At 31.2% G+C, this 16,477-nt stretch overlaps 1 protein-coding gene across 2 annotated transcripts; it reads right to left on the bottom strand.

Annotated features, from left to right (window-relative positions):
- Window positions 1–2,996: 2,996 nt before the first annotated feature.
- Window positions 2,997–11,048, bottom strand: LOC108338884 (D-xylose-proton symporter-like 2). Of its 2 annotated transcripts, XM_017575947.2 has the most exons (15): window positions 10,776–11,048; window positions 10,460–10,624; window positions 9,910–10,007; window positions 8,846–8,924; window positions 6,915–6,974; window positions 6,697–6,763; window positions 6,495–6,619; window positions 5,569–5,670; window positions 5,002–5,370; window positions 4,865–4,912; window positions 4,699–4,761; window positions 4,229–4,309; window positions 3,920–4,018; window positions 3,681–3,818; window positions 2,997–3,348 (listed from the first exon to the last, which is right to left on the bottom strand). In XM_017575947.2, the coding sequence occupies exons 2-15, from the start codon at window positions 10,460–10,462 to the stop codon at window positions 3,217–3,219; spliced, it is 1,464 nt and encodes a 487-aa protein (XP_017431436.1). In that variant the 5' UTR covers window positions 10,463–10,624; window positions 10,776–11,048; the 3' UTR covers window positions 2,997–3,216. The 2 variants fall into 2 exon arrangements, with proteins under 2 accessions (XP_017431436.1, XP_017431435.1); XM_017575946.2 differs by lacking the exon at window positions 10,460–10,624.
- Window positions 11,049–16,477: the final 5,429 nt, after the last annotated feature.

Here is a 16,477-nt window from a genome sequence, read left to right as displayed (position 1 = left end):
CTTTCGTGCTGCAATGAAGCTCCTTGTGTTCCTGGCACGGCAGAGACGGGGAAGATGAATCAGCCTCTTTATGAGTCCAGAGCGTGACAAGGGAGACTGCCACTGCTGTTTCTGGAGTTGAGTGATTGCGACAAGTCAAGGTCGTGACTTGTGAATAAGACGTTCTCTTATTGAACTTGATTTGGCAAAGGGTCCCATAAACGTAGACTACACTTTGTGAGGCTGGGTATGCGTCCTATTCCCCACTTTATATGCTGCTTCATAACTCACCCAGTACCTTACCTTCCCTCATCTACAACGCCATGCCCCACAACCCAAAAAATGAAACCCAAGCATTTCCGTAACCCAAAACTGTCATCACACATGCTTCATTGTTTTTTTTTTCTTTATTATCATTATTTTGTTTTCTTGCAGGGAAGAAGAACACATTGTTAATTCGTTCGGATAGCCATCTGTGAAAGTTTTGTTAATCAGCAGCACCTAAGATTGAATTCGGATACTTTTTAGGTTTGGGTTGCTATTTGGCCATGTTCTTTCTGGTTTCCAGGTCTCAAATACATCACTGGCAACCGAATCAGAACGTGGGTATGAAAGGAAAACCGTAAGAATTGAGGAAAATAGGCCTTCGTTGTTCAGTCAATGAAAAAGGAAAATAGCTCTTCTAAAAGAAAAAATCTTTTTGAAGTTTACTCGTATTCACAGCTATTTAAAATCAATATATGGTTAATTTAATCTACTGAAGTAATCCAAAGATAGAAACGCGTTCATTTATGCACTTTAGTGACTGTTCTGAGCTTTGATGACTTCTTTTCATCGATTTTTAGAAAGGCACCAAAACCCAAAATGTGGTTTTTAGTTTGCAGTTCTATTTCTAGGCTTCAAGCTCTGGTTTCATATTAATCGAAGATGTTATTTTTGGTGGACACCTCATATGAGATGCATGCGAGATACAATTAAGTTTTTTAGGTTGTTGTATCTTTAAATTTTGAACTCTCTTGCATTTGGCTTATCTGATCAACATAGTTTGCTGCATATACCACTTTCGTTAAGCTTATGTTTACACCACTGGTGACCCGCACATGGGCTAAACTAAGGTTCTACATGCAATAGCTTTCTGGTTTACGAAAAGCATACCAACTGATACATTTGGTGGCATAGTGAAATCTCTATTTCAGTGATTTGGTGATACAATGGAGATAGGGTTCTGGAAGGAGCTGGTGGACAACTTGATCGGATCACATTTTTTTTTCTCAAGTGTTAAATGCCATAACAGCTCCTGGTCCCATAAAGTTGTGGCCCATTGACTTCTTCATTGGGGGGAATCTCTAAATAACTTGTGTCAAAGAGGAAATTGTATTTAAGTAGTATTGGATCCATTTCTTTGTGAAGCAACCATTTGTACTCTGATTATCTCTGATTGGTTCTTTTACTGTTGAGCACTCTAATTAATTCTCTAACTTACAATATCTGGTTTTGATGCTGTCTGCTATGTGTTTGATTGATTTCGGGCTATCTTGTTCGTGTGATTATAATAATAATAATTCAAATTATGTAACACCATAAGAACCCCTTATGATTATCTCGATTTTCAGAATTTGGTCACCATACACAGCAATACTTAAACTGCTTTGATTGAATTCTGATGCTGAGATACCAAAGTTTTGCTGACTTCTTGGAGAGCCGAAGTGACAGTGGCCATCGTTTTCACCAAACGGTCATCTCATTAACTCATACTATGTTACCCTTTCTTGTTGTCTTGTGCATTCGTGAAAAATGGAGCTATCATTGTCCATATGATCGATCATTTCCTCTCAAGGTTTGACAAAATAGAAGGCTTCATAATTTACAAATACACAATAGTCAAAAACTTAATAACTTATGAATTGGAGATATAATCACAATTAAATAGAGTTAATAACACATTTAATTGGTATCTCAACAAGTTGGATATATATGATATCACCAATACGTTACAACTTAGTAACTCTAGCAGTTACTCAATTTAATATATTGATATCTTTTATAGTTTTTAATGACATACATATATGTATTGTTTATCTTTGTTAACAGTTCGATGATGATATATGAGAGGATTCAACTTTGACTTTCTACGAACTACTCTTTCGATAAGAATACCTTGTATTTTTCTGACCAATTTCTATGAAGTTTAGGATAGGAAGTTTCTGAGAAACTCAGGTTTTCGTTTCATCCCATTATGTCACCTCTACCTATTGTTCCTCTTGTTAATGACTTGGCCACTTCCATTCCCAACACCGAAATTTGGATGATATAAGCAATTCAATTATTAGCTAGGAATTTTCTCCCAGTCCCAATCCTGGATTAGTGGATTACTTCTTGTTACTTATTACATATTCCACTTATTTTCATCACATAGTATATGCATTTTTTATTCGAATTATTAGTGTATACAGTTTTACCTGATAATAAAATATTAAAAGGAAAATGCCTTATAAGTATGTTGCAAGCATGTTTTTTTTTTTCAATTTTAGTATTTCGTTACATTAAACCAAAACGAAAGAAATGATATGTATGAGTTTTCAGTTTTTAAGACATGAGACTGTAGGATTGTGATTTTCATTACTCTAATAACACTAAAAAGTTTTCCACGTCACTCATTTGATATCACGTAAACAAAGAATCAATATTAAAAATCACCAGTAACAATTTTATATATTTTTTTAATAAAATTGATGTTGGCTCTCTCAATATCCAGCATCATAGGCTGTTTAAAAAAATTAAAAAAACTAGTATGAGATCATTTTTCCTTTATTGTTTTTATGACATTTAGAGGATACGGTAATGTTGGTAAAAAAAATTGGAAAAATTTATATAGTAATAAACTGAAATTAATGACAGTGATATAACATTGTAAAATCAATTCTATGTTTTTAGGAGACTTTATTTTAAACGAGTTCTACCATATCATATCATTTTTAAGATTTTCTTAATAGCTTTGTTCTAATGTAAAAGGTCTATAAGCAAACACCTTATGCATTGATTATAAAAAAAATGTGAATTGAAGTTGGAGTGATCATTACATAAGTTATTTGATATGGAATGTGATTTATACCATGGTAAATACACACTATAGTAAGACAACAAAAGATAAAAATAAATAAACCTAAATTCACCACTAGTTATTGTTTATTCATATAATGTGTAATTACAGATGAATAGAGATAATAATGTGACTGATTAGAGGCATTTGGCTTCTATCTCCTCCAGAGTAAGCCCCTTTGTTTCTGGTACAACAAGATATATGAATGCAAGAGATGCCACGGCTATTACACAAAAGATGTAGAACAAGATTCCTGCTCCCAGTAATTCCTGTGATGAAAACAAGAACACAGTTTCAGACAGGCATTTTACTGAAGTCAGTGGGTTCACTGAATAGCAATTTCAAGATGATGTTTCATTACACAGCCTATAAATAACCAAATAGACAGAGTAGGTGGCTTAGTGGTAAAATGGAAGGGAAAAGAGGGACAGATTGTGAGTTCAACTCTTCCCACTAACAAAATACTAACAACTAACATTTATCGATAAAAAAAAAAAGAAATAGATAGAAGAAAAGATGGCAATCATATGATTGATGATGATGATGACACATTTAAAATATGTAAATGAGTTTATGGTCTGCTGTTGAAGTTGCTCATCACCTTCAGTGGTGAAAAAGCAAATGTGACTAGGGCATTTGCGCCAAAATTGACGAGTACTGCTATACCAAGTCCTCGACCTCTTAGGCGTAAGGGGAAAATCTCTGCTATCATGAGCCAACCAATTGGACCAAAGGAAATCTGAAAAAGGACAATGGAGAACCCTTAAAATTGCACTGCATGGTGTAAGACTATAGTGTATATGATCAATAAAGAAGGATATAAAAAAGAAGCATATTCACCTGGTAACAGCCTACGTACAACAGCAGACCAACTACAGCAATAACTGGTGAGTTATCCAAGAAAACGTAGTATGAACCCAGAAGGAATAAAGAGATCACCTGTGATACAAATAAATATGACTTCTTAAATTTTTAAACAGGATCCTCAACTGAAGTTTTCATGTCAAAATTGTTCCTCTTATAAATTAGTACTAATTAGTAGACTGGCCTAGGCCTCTCACTTTGAGATAGAACTGGGGAAGTGTTCTTTTATCAGGAAATTACTACCAAAACCATCCTACAGATTCAAAGAAACAAGAAGGAACTTACTATTCCTGAAACTCCTCCTAGAAGTAAAGGCCTCCTTCCAAGTTTATCAATAATGAGAACTGCGACTCCGGTCATAATCAACTAGAACATAAACAAATGGTCATAAATTTGGCAAAATGAAAAAGAAGAACAAGAAAGGTTTTCAGAAATTATAATCTATTAAGAGTTACCAAAACAAGATAATTTATTTTTTGTTTTGATGAAAGGATGTATTAAGAAACACATACACACGCATATAATTTGCAGAAAAAGCATGTGTATACTCTGAGCTCATTGTATGTTATAAGAACGACAGAAAGAGTTAGATAAAAGGCATTTCAAAGTTCATCATATGGACAATCCACTAATTCAAATTTGTATGCTGCACCTCCCTACACATAACTAATGAAACTGCCAAAAAAACTACTGTGGTACTGCTTTGTTTTAACACAAATTTACAATCACTAAGAACATGAGGAAATGAGATCTACCTTAAAAGCCCCAAGGAGAATAGAGACTCGGGTTGCATCAGATGCTCCGGAAAACCCTGCACTCTGCAAAATGGATTGGATTATAATGTTATTTTACTTCGCTGATGCAAAACAACAGATTATATCCATTTGCAATAATTTTCCTTGACTAAAATCAATATAATACCTGAAAGATTGATGCAGCATAGTAGAGCACACTTGGCTGCCCTGTGATCTGTCATAATTTGCAGACCGTTGTGTGAATATACTAAAATGAAAGCATTTGGGATGATTTTTACTAATTTATTTGAGTGATTGCAGTACCTGCTGAAACAAGACCAGTCCTGCACCAATCCAAAGGGCTTTCAAGCATTTTCCTTGGAATAATTCTCCGAAGGTAGCTTCCTTTTCTTTTCCTATATAAGAAAGTTCTGCAAGAATCTCATCAACTTCCCGATGAGCTGAATCACCACTAGCCTCACCTCGAAGCTGGCACAAACTACGAATTGCTATGTCTTTCGAATTCTGAACATCTCCTTTTCCCTGTACAGCACGCAAAAGTAACCATCTAGGAGAAGCTGGGAGCCACCACATTCCAAGTCCCATGATGATGGCTATAGGACTACTAACTCCATACATATACCGCCACCCAGCTAAAGTAACTACAAACAAGCTACCAATTCCATATCCTGCCTGCATAAATGATATGTAATCAATTTTTGTAATACCAGGATATTCAGAACTGAAAGTAATTTGTTAGAATATTGTATCTGATGAGTTTATAAAATAGTAGAAGGAAATATTCAAAACGTTTTATTCACTTATTGCGCTTATAGAACATACAAGAAAATTTAAAGTCCTCAAAAAGAGTTCAAGAACCGAAGAACTTACCACCATCCCAAGTACTATAAAAAACTCTTTCAGAGATATTAGTTGTCCACGTATTGGTGTTGGAGCTGTCTCTGCAATGTACATTGGAGCAGCATGCATTGCCTAAAATAGATAAAATTAAAATTAAAATCATGTATCTTGCTTAAGAGTTAATGAGTTATAGACAAAAATACAACACATTATTTAAGTCTTATCTCTGCACAGATTATTTACCTAACAGTTCCTTCTACATGCAGAATAACCCATTTTTCCTTTTCATTTTCTTTAGTGCACGTTTTATTCCAGTGAAAACATTTCTAAAATTCTTTCCAAAATGATCCAACTGGATATATCAGTCTTACTTGAAAAAAACAGTAAAAGAATTCCGCACATATCATACATCCCTTAAAATGTAAGTATTGAGACCGAATCTCAGTGAATTAATTTTCATCGTTTACATATTGTTGATAAATAAAATTTGAATGTGTAAGTACCAATAAAAATGGTGTTGGATTTGAATTACAAAAATTAAAGGGCCTTCCTTTGAAATACAAGTTACAATCTGCAAATGTGATTTTGCTACCAGAAACAACACATTTCTCCTCCCAATTTCATATAAAATATCATTATTGTTTAAGATAATGATTGGAAGTAGAGGCCATTCCCTCTGTATGAATTCAATTACAAAGAATGATGGGAAGCACTCAACTCCTAATGAATTGATCGGAGAAGTTCTAACCTCAAGTCAAAATTAAATCTTCTAAAAGCCTGAGTTGGTTTGGCGCATGATTATTTATTTCTTGATCGAAATCTTACGTCTCCAATTGTTTACAAGGTTTTTTAACTCAACCAACCAGAAACTGGCATACAAGCTCAGATGTAACTTTTGGTACAAAAAGAGCATGCAAACAAGCTAAGATGTAATATTTGGGAGAAAAAGAATATACCAGTCCAATTCCAATGCCATATATAAGTCGCCCAAGCACCAACACAGGAAAATCAGGAGCGAATGCTGTTACAAGAGCTCCAACAAAATATAGTAATGCAGCTAAAATGAGCTCCCTTTTTCTTCCTAAATATAAAAATTGCCACATCAGTTTCACCAGGAAGGAAATAGCAAATATGATAACTAACAAAGGGAAAAATTACCTAAGAAGTCAGCAACATTGAAGGCCAACACTGAGCCTATTAAGGCGCCATATAACGATCCACTAGTCTGCAAAAGATAGCAAATGCCATTGCCCCATCTTATTTTCAAGATCATTATATAATTACAATAGTGAACAAATGTGTCTAATCATAAGAATGACAACAGGAAAAAGTAGCCATGACCAATGATACAAAGCAGAATAATTAATTAAACTTACAAGAAGACCAATTTCAACGGAGGACAAGTTGTACCAAGATATTCCACTTAGCGTCGATGACTGCAAGGTATAAAAAGAAAACATAGAAAATTTACAACTGAATAGCAGATTCTGAAGAAAGCGTTGAGCTACTTGAGCATGACAAGTAAGCTCGGTCAAAGTAACAAAAAAATCATGTAAGCATTAGAATATGTATATATGTATATTATACTAGTATTAGAAAGGTATAGATACTTTTTTATTTTCATATGTGAAAAGACAGTTAGAGCATAAGTCAGTTCTATAATACAATGAAAAGGTCTACACTGTTATTTAAGCCAGCGTGTACGCTTCCTTAAAGCTCCATTTTTAGATGCCAACCTGTGGGGAGAATGAAATCCATAATTTTTTTGTTTTCAGTTGGGGAAAAGGCAATCCTTCAAGTCTTCTGATAAGAATGAATTGCTTTGACTTTTATTTGGTAATCTTCATCTTAGATGTATTACACACTAGAATATGTATTTATGTATATGTAATCTTCATCTTCATGTTTACAATGAATAGCAATGTAAGAGGGAATCTACTAAACAGAGGCTTGTTTCTGCCAGAAATTTTTCAGCTATGGAAAATAACAGACTACACTGAAAAATTAATTTGCAAGAGATATAAGTAGATAGGGAAATATTCCATAACAGGTAGAAATCCTATTGAGTCCAGAATATTTTAACTACAGAAAAATTATTCTTATCTAAGATTTTATCTTGCTTATTTTACTTGCTGATAATGAGACATTTGTTTGTTTAAGTATAGTTGCTATTAAGACTTAGAGCACGAGTGGATGGAAACATGAAACCCTACACAAGTATGATACAGTTATAGGAGTCCTAAATTTTTAAGACCATCAATGGGTAATATCAGTCAGCCTATTTACTATCGATTTAAGTTTTTGAATCTAGATATAAAATTAACTAAATCAAATTGTTTTTTATTACACACATAACGTAGAATTTACATTACATCAAAGGAATAATTACAGGATAATACATCCTTCAATTAGAGCTACTAATTTGCCAACCAGTCTTAACAACGGTTGACAACTAACCATTACATATTGAATATGTGCTAAATCTAACAAATGTGAAAATGAATAATTGGATTGTCTAAGGATAGCATGCCACCTCAAAATTTGATCCACAACTAAGTGGAAATGTATAAGAAAACATTTATGTCCAAAGATGAAGATTGCAATAAAGATCATATAAAGGTATGAAAATCAGGATGCATATTGTCCATTTTTAAACGGTTTCTTGGATGTTTAACCCTTTCAGACTAATGCAAGTAAAGTAGGATTAACACCAAGTAAGTATCAAATCAATGGTGCCAAACAATATTTGAAAATTTTGATACATATTATAGCAATGAAGATCACATCAAGGAAATAGCTTTAAGAAGATTACAAACTTAAAGCAGCAACAATTTTTTTCCCATATAAATCTTGACCATCACATATCTTGAGCTGCCCTGTTGTAGTGCCCTCACAGTTGGATCTCTCCCTATGACTTTTATAGGGCAAAAATATATCCATATGGTGATATATGGATATATTTTAAATAAATTATTGGTGGGAATAATTTATTGGTGATATATGTAACTGTTAGAACTTTAAATAAATTATTGATGATATATGGATCTAGATGATGAAATATATGGATTACAGTTTATATGACTGATCACCATATCCATATGGTCTATGTCCAATGAAGAATAAGGAAAGAATTACAGATATGCTGTGGAAAACTATTATACCATGAAATTATACTTCAAACAGATAAAAGGTCTAGTGACAATACACTACATCAGAAAAACATGCAATCAAGAAATTTTTAATACACCCCCACATGAATATTATAAAAATGTTGAGACAGTACCTAAATTATAGAAGAAGGATATACCTCAATGGACATGGTTGCAGAAGATGTGGCACCAATATCATAGCCAAATAGTAGGCCACCCAAAGCTGGGAAGAGAAACCTGAGATTTTTAAAATGCACTTTAGGTGAGACTACAAGCATAGATCTCTTAAATTTCTTCTCTTTTCCTCTCGGAGGAAAAAGTATCACACAATCAGTTAAAGATCAGAAAATCAGTGGGAAATAATGCCATTTTCTTATCAGAAATTGTCAAATTGCTTCATCAATCTTAAGCAGAAAAAATATAAAGGAATCCAAAAGGATAGTTTTTACAAGATACACTAAAATAAGTCAATTTTATTTTGATAAGACAAGAAGTTAACCAAAAGCTCAAGGTGGAATATGGTGTGTAGACATCAAATGATTTCTAAAAGCAAAACTATTCAAAAGGTGTATATTATCTGATTTATTCAAAATCCCAAATAGGAGTTCTTGGAATCTTGAATTCCATGGGAATCAATTTTCTTTAAAATGAAGGAAACTAATTTTCATCGCTTATAGCCATGATGAGTCAAGCTCACTGTCATGCTGCCTACACCATCCCTACTGCCATGTTAACATTTTCTTTTTAAAAAATAACAAAATATTAGTATTTCATGGAAATCTAGTAACAAGCCAAATATGTTCTTTATCTAAACTTTTAGCCAAATATTTCCAAAATAACATAGGATTCCACATTTCCAACAGCTCAAACGAGGTATGAGGCACAAAAATCTGTGATTGTAAAAACACACTGTAGTGAACACTTCCCTACCACAATGCAGCGCACAACAGCCATCCTCAGTTTAACCTTCACGAATAACAGATTTTTCCATCCAGCAAACATGGTGAACATCACACCACTTACAGAAATTACAGTCCTCTATATAAAACTACTTAGAGTTTAAAAAAATTATAGTCCTTGACACGAGTTAGTCCAACCTAAAAGCAGAGCTTTATGTAGGTTTCTATTGTAATGGTATTTTTTGACAAAAATAAAAATTGATGATAGGTTTCCTAAGCAGTGCATAAAATTTACAAAGAAGGGATAAAAAGCTGATACTCACGGAAGAATTGCAGCAGAGACAGAATAGCTCTCGGAGTCATGAACCCCAACAAGCAAAGGCTCCCTTGCACTCCCAACCTCACCAGACGAACTTTCTTCCTGGTGAAAATTAAACCATTTTAAGTGTTGAGAAAGAGAAAATAAACACCGAAAAAACGAATTAGTTTAATTGCCATTAAAACAACACACGAAATAGCTCTGATTGCAAGCATTCAACCTATTCTTGTTTCAATTTATTTTTCTACCCGGCAAAAAATCCCTTTGAAGAAAGAAGTAATCAATAGCAGGATGCACATAATTGTCAGATTTCATTAAAAAACATATCTGATAGGTAATCAACAGCAAGTACAGGTAAAAAAAAGAGTAGTGATTTCAATCTATTGTTTCTATCGACGCTCTCTCAACAAAATATTCAGCCAAAAACAGAACAACGGAAAACAGTACCGAAACTGCTACAGAATACAGAACTAGTATCCAAAGACAAGACAAATCGTATAACGTATGAACTAATCGAAATTAAAGGTACAATTCAGCATATGTCAACTCGAGACCATGAATGCCAAAACCCCAAATGAAGCAGTTGAAGTTGTTTTCTTTGAACTCAGATTTCTTCGAGCTCATTTTAAGTCGACCAAGTACATATTTTATTCACACCCCCTGAAACCGTGACTGTTTCACAACCGACAGCCTTTCAGAATTTCAACAGTTTCCTTCCCCTACCAAAAGATTTTTCTCTCAGAGACCAAACAAAGTATTCATGTAGTGCAACATATATACATACATACATATATATACATATAGATATAGATAGAGCCAAAGAGGAATTGTCCAAAAAGGAAGAAAAACAAAAAAGGCTAAAGAAATAACCTTTGCGAAAGAGGGTTGCTCAGGATCGGATGCCATTGGTTTGGTGTTTACAATAGTTGTTGAAGAAGGAAATTGAAGAAAATATTATATATATTAATGTATGAAGAGAAAACGGTAGATGTTGTTTCTGTTTAAGACCCTTGAATATAATATGAATAAACCTCAACCTCCAATCCACGTGGTGCTGCTTTTACACATATAGAAGAAGAAAACATGAAATTTATATACTGCAATTGTACACACATACATACACCAAAGTAGTTATTTAGTTCTACGTTTATTTAGTGTTCTTTCTCTGTGTACACATGAAACTAAATTATATAGGTTTAAATTTTGTTCAATGATCAAACAGAATGATGATATTTGTCTTTATCATTCACTATCTTCAACATCAAAGTCATGTGCACTCTAATTTGCTTTACTTTGTTGTTAAGAGACATGGTTAGGAAGCTGGCTACGTGTATTCATTTATTTAGAAACTTGTGGAATTCTAGGGTTCATTTAATAGTCATAATTCATAACATGACACCCATGCCAGTATGTCTGCCATTGTTGTTTGTGGATGTATCACTGTAAAAATCATATGATCAGAAAAAAAAAAAAAGACAATCAATGTTAGTGTACACTGGATTTAGATTTTTCAATGAATTTTTTTATTTTCAGTTTTTAAAATAGATGGAGGTTGATTTTTATATTTTAAAATATATTAAAAAAAATAATACATTTAATATGGTGTATTTTGAAGACTCCATAAAAAAGATAGAAAAAACCTTAAAAAAAAGTCTTGATAAGGAAATGGTATATCTAACAGTATATGCAAATAATGAAAGTACATGGTATCATTTATTGTATCTGCTATCACATAAATTTCTTGTTCACTTGAGTATGTGAAAGTATTTACACCCGTAGGCCTACATAATAAAGAAGAAAGCGAAAAGGATCCATTTTGGAATATGATAATGTTCAGAATAGAACATCCTTGAAGTATTGAGTAAAAGAAAAATATAAGGATTTGGTTTTATTGATTCATCTCAATTTCTATATGAAAAAAAAATGTTTATTCTTTTAAAGAAGAAGTGACACTAAAAATGTTGAAAATTTGTGATTTTAAACATAATAAATGAATGAATCTAAAACAATTTCGTATAAAATTATAATTATGTTTATTATATAAAAAAATTTTAAAAATGGATATTTTGAAGGTGGAGTTCAAGATTACAATCAAAACACTCTTTCACACTTTTTCTTAAGTCTTTTAACTTTATTTTCGGTTTTTATCATAATGGTTTTTTATGTCTTTAGTATTTCAACTTCATTCTCCTTAGTATTTCAACTTCACTGTGTGGATGGATACGGGTCAAAAACACTTTAACATTTAAGTCAATTATATGTTCGATCGATTGTCAATTTACAATAAATACAATTATTTACCTTTTTAGTTTACTCTTGTATTTACGGATTTCAAAATGAACTTTTAATTAAAATTTATCTATATATTTTTTCAATTTGTAATTTAATTCTTAATAAATACTTAACCGATCGATTACTTAAAATGACCGATTCAGTTCTTTTTAAAATATCATTATTCTTTAATTTTTGTTGAATGATATACTCATTAGAAAAACTTTAGTGATATATATTTCTTTTAAAAGTACTAGTTATAAATAAGAAAAACACATATATTATAGGCGTGTTATTTTGTATAAGAAAAAATAAATATAATTATTTTTTATAATTTTATAGTAGATAACTTTTACTTATTTTGTAAGTAATTTTTTTATTATAAATAAAATATATTCAAATTAAAAAAATAAATAAAACTACTACTTAAAAAAGTAAAAATTAGAAAACGCTGGTATACACAAAATCTCCTTTATTAGTATTACAGATATTGTCTTGTTGTCTATTAGATAAAAAAAACATCAGTAATATATGTAAATTTTTTATACTTTCAAACAAACATGGATATTGAATTAGCTTAAGATAATTGAGTTTAACCCAAATATTGAATTATCTTAAGATAATTGAGTTTAATCTAAACTGATTCTTAAACCATGTTATGAGTAGTCTTTTAAGCTTGTTATTAAAGATAAATGATAGGATGATATTTTTATATTCATTTAATACAAAACATAAAAATAAAATGATCATAAAAATCATTTTTTATATTTAAAAAAAATGAATAAAAAGTAAAAAAAATAATATCAAATAAATGTAAAAGATTTATGTACGATAAAGAATGATTTTTTATTATTAAAACAAGATTCAGATTGGTACTACTTACTCCTGGTTTGTTTTGAAGGTAATCATTTGATTTAATGTGGGATATTCAAAAGTTTTATGGATAATTAATTTTTATAATCTAGTGTGACTTTTTACTGAATTTTTATTACAAAATCGAAGTTAAAACATTGTTTATGTCATTGATTATTATTTTCATACTCTAGTTTTTATGTGCTATATAATGGATGTCGCTTTGTATATTAATGACACTGAAAACAACTAGATTGATACATCTCAACAAATTACTCAAAACGGATTTATTGAAATGATTATTGTGAATTAAAAAAATTATATTTCAATTAATATTTATGAAGTTGTTGTGAGAAACACAAATTATTCAGTTTAAAGTAAGGATAATTTTCAGAGTTCATATATAGAAATTGAGGGTGTTTGGTATAAGATGATAATAGTGACTTTTATTCCCAACATAAAAACATTAAAATCAATAGTGTAATTTATAAATTATTAGGCTTAAATCTTAAATATGATATTTATTATGTTTTCACTTACTTTTTTTTTCTTCAGTTTTACAAAAAAATAATTTATTACTTTTCTTTCCGTCTCATAGTCACAATAACATATTAATATAAATATTGCACAAGAAGACTCAATTAATGTAATAACAAAATAAATGCATTATCAAGACCTTTTTAAAACAAAATAAAAGTATCATAGAAAATTAAGAATCATTCCATTATAAAAGGATACAAAAATAAAAACTTGTATCCAAAAATATTTATTAGTTCTTATATTTTGTTTGAGCTTTACTGTGACCTTATATTCATGCATTCGCTTTAATTTTAAACTCAAAATATCTTAATATAAACAAACAAAAAATAAAATAAAATAAAGATAACAAATATTGTTGTTGTAATAAAATTTATGTGTATATTTGAATGCCTGAGTGTATTGTTGTGGTATGAATGTCTCAATGGCTCTTGAATAAGTTTGATGGTTACTAATTAGTTATAAAAAGTAATAGTATAAATATGAATTACATTATTGAGACAACGGCAATATAAACACATTATTGAGATATTTAAAATATATATATATATATATATATATATATATATATATATATATATATATATATATATATATATATATATATATATATATATATATATATATATATTAAAAAAGTTAAACAAGTCAAATTAAAAAAAAATTGCATAATAACAACTTGTATTCAAAATGGTCATTACATTTCTCCTTATCTTTATGGTTTAGTCTTAAAAAAAGAAAAATATTTTACATTTGGTTTAGACTCAAAATCACCAAAGCATATTCTTATAAATATCACTAATGAAATTTTAATAAAGACAATATCAGTCTAATGCATTATTATTACTCTTTTTAAAACAAAATAAATTTATATTTTTTAAGTTTTAATCAAAGATAAAGTTAATTCATAATATATAAATAAATAAATGTAAATTTTATTTTATAAGTTGACGTTGTAAAACTGAATTAGATTTAAAGTTTATTTTTTAATATTGTATCAGAATCCTAAGTTAGAGGTTATTATAACAAAATTTGTTATTTATTGAGTATATTATTGGATCTGTTATAAGACTATTATTAGAAAAACTATAAAAGCAAAACTAATAAGAAAATCTAACAGACAAAATAAACTTTAAATGAAACGAAAATAAAACACGATAAACCAAAATACTTACTTGTGAACTTAAAAAGAAAAAAGAAAAACACAACTTTTCTTCTCTGAATTTTACATACACAAGGCACAAGTTTATGACAGAGAAGATGCATTAGAATACAAACCAAATAACTTATTTTAAAAATTTTCTTGCATCGTCTCTAGAAAAAAAAAATATATATGATGCTGTATTTTGAAAAGATAAAAAACCACCGTATTGATCAAGTTGCATGAAAATAATCATATATCAAAGGTAATAGACATTTTCAAGCGAAAAAAAAATTGGCACATGTGTATGAAAAATAATAATGGACAACTGGACAAATTCTTCAATATCCTAATTTCTTTAAGATTGTAGAAAATATTTATATATAATTTTTTTTTCTGGCACACCTTTTCAAACGTCTCTAGGGTTAGTTTTATCTGGATACGTTTTCTAAGCAGATTATTTTTAGGAATGATCATTTGACAGTTTCTAGTCTCACCTTCATTATTCGTAATAATATTAGCTATCGTAATAATATTAGTTAATAGGTTTAATATTTCAGTAGTTTTTTTTTTAGAATCCAGGTTATTTCTTTGGTATCTCAATTGAGTCTTATCTTTTAAAAATTTAAACAAATAATGTTTTAAATGACGTGACAAGTTGTAACACGTGAATTTTTACTTTTTTTAATTAAATAAATTGAAAAAAATTAATTAAACAAGTTGTTTATGAAAATTAAGGGTTTTGTTTTGAGAATTTAGGGTTCACTTCGTCCATCAATGATGAAAGAAGAAGTTGATGCTCGTGATTGAAGTTTGTTGGCGGCAGGCGTTGGCTGCGGGTGTTGGCGGCGGTGCGGGCTGCAGGCGTTTGCGGTGGTGCTGGCGTGGATAGGTTTCTGCATCGGACCACAGTAACAACAACGTCCTTACTTCCTCCTCCGACGGTGTTGGTGGTGGTGTTGCCTCCTCCCACACGGTGATGCAGCCTTCTATAGTAGATAAATCTCGAAACAAATCTTATAATTGAAGAAACCTAGACATAATCCAGGAACCTAATTTTCATGGTCCAGACCTATAAGGGCTCTGCTGGCTTTAATACCACAGCCTCAAATTCTACATATATATTATATACAATAACCATTTTCAAGCTTCATTGAGTTCACCAATAGAGATCTAAATAATTGAATACAGTTTCTTTAATGATAGAAGGACTATTGTCTAAGAGAGGCCGTGTAAGAGACAAAAACAGAGGCAAGAAAACAGGGATGCAAACCTAGCTGCACAACGAGGACACCAACGAGCCCTTATAGGTCTGAACCATGAAAATTAGGTTCCTAGAATTATGTCTAGGTTTATTCAATTATAAGATTTGTTTCGAGATTCATCTACTATAGAAGGCAGCACCACTGCGTGGGAGGACGCAACACCACCGCCAACACCGTCGGAGGAGGAAGTAATGGCGTTGTTGTTACCGTGGTCCGATGCGGAAACCTATCCATGCCAGCATCGCCGCCAACGCCCGCAGCTCGCACCGCCGCCAACACCCGCAGCCAATGCCGCTGCCAACACCCGCCGTGAACGAACTCAAATCACGAGCATCAACTTCTTCTTTCATGTGAACCCTAAATTCTCACAACAAAACCCTTAATTTTCATAAACAACTCGTTTAATTAACTTTTTTTCAATTTATTTAATTTAAAAAGAGTAAAAATCCACGTCAAACTGAGTTACAACTTGCCACGTCATTTAAAACACTACCGTCAACATGCCA

Source organism: Vigna angularis, chromosome 5 (genome assembly GCF_016808095.1).
Source record: "Vigna angularis cultivar LongXiaoDou No.4 chromosome 5, ASM1680809v1, whole genome shotgun sequence".
NCBI classification, from domain to species: domain Eukaryota; kingdom Viridiplantae; phylum Streptophyta; class Magnoliopsida; order Fabales; family Fabaceae; genus Vigna; species Vigna angularis.
The sequence above is the reverse complement of the archived record's forward strand: the minus strand, read 5'-3'. Positions and strand labels throughout refer to the sequence as shown.

Coding starts and splice junctions, on each gene's coding strand:
- LOC108338884 (XM_017575946.2), bottom strand. CDS start 10,811: ATGGCATCCGATCCTGAGCAACCCTCTTTCGCAAAG. Junction 5,371..5,568: donor TTATAGTACTTGGGATGGTG/GTAAGTTCTTCG, acceptor TCATTTATGCAG/GCAGGATATGGAATTGGTAG. Junction 4,310..4,698: donor TTCTCCTTGGGGCTTTTAAG/GTAGATCTCATT, acceptor TTTATGTTCTAG/TTGATTATGACCGGAGTCGC.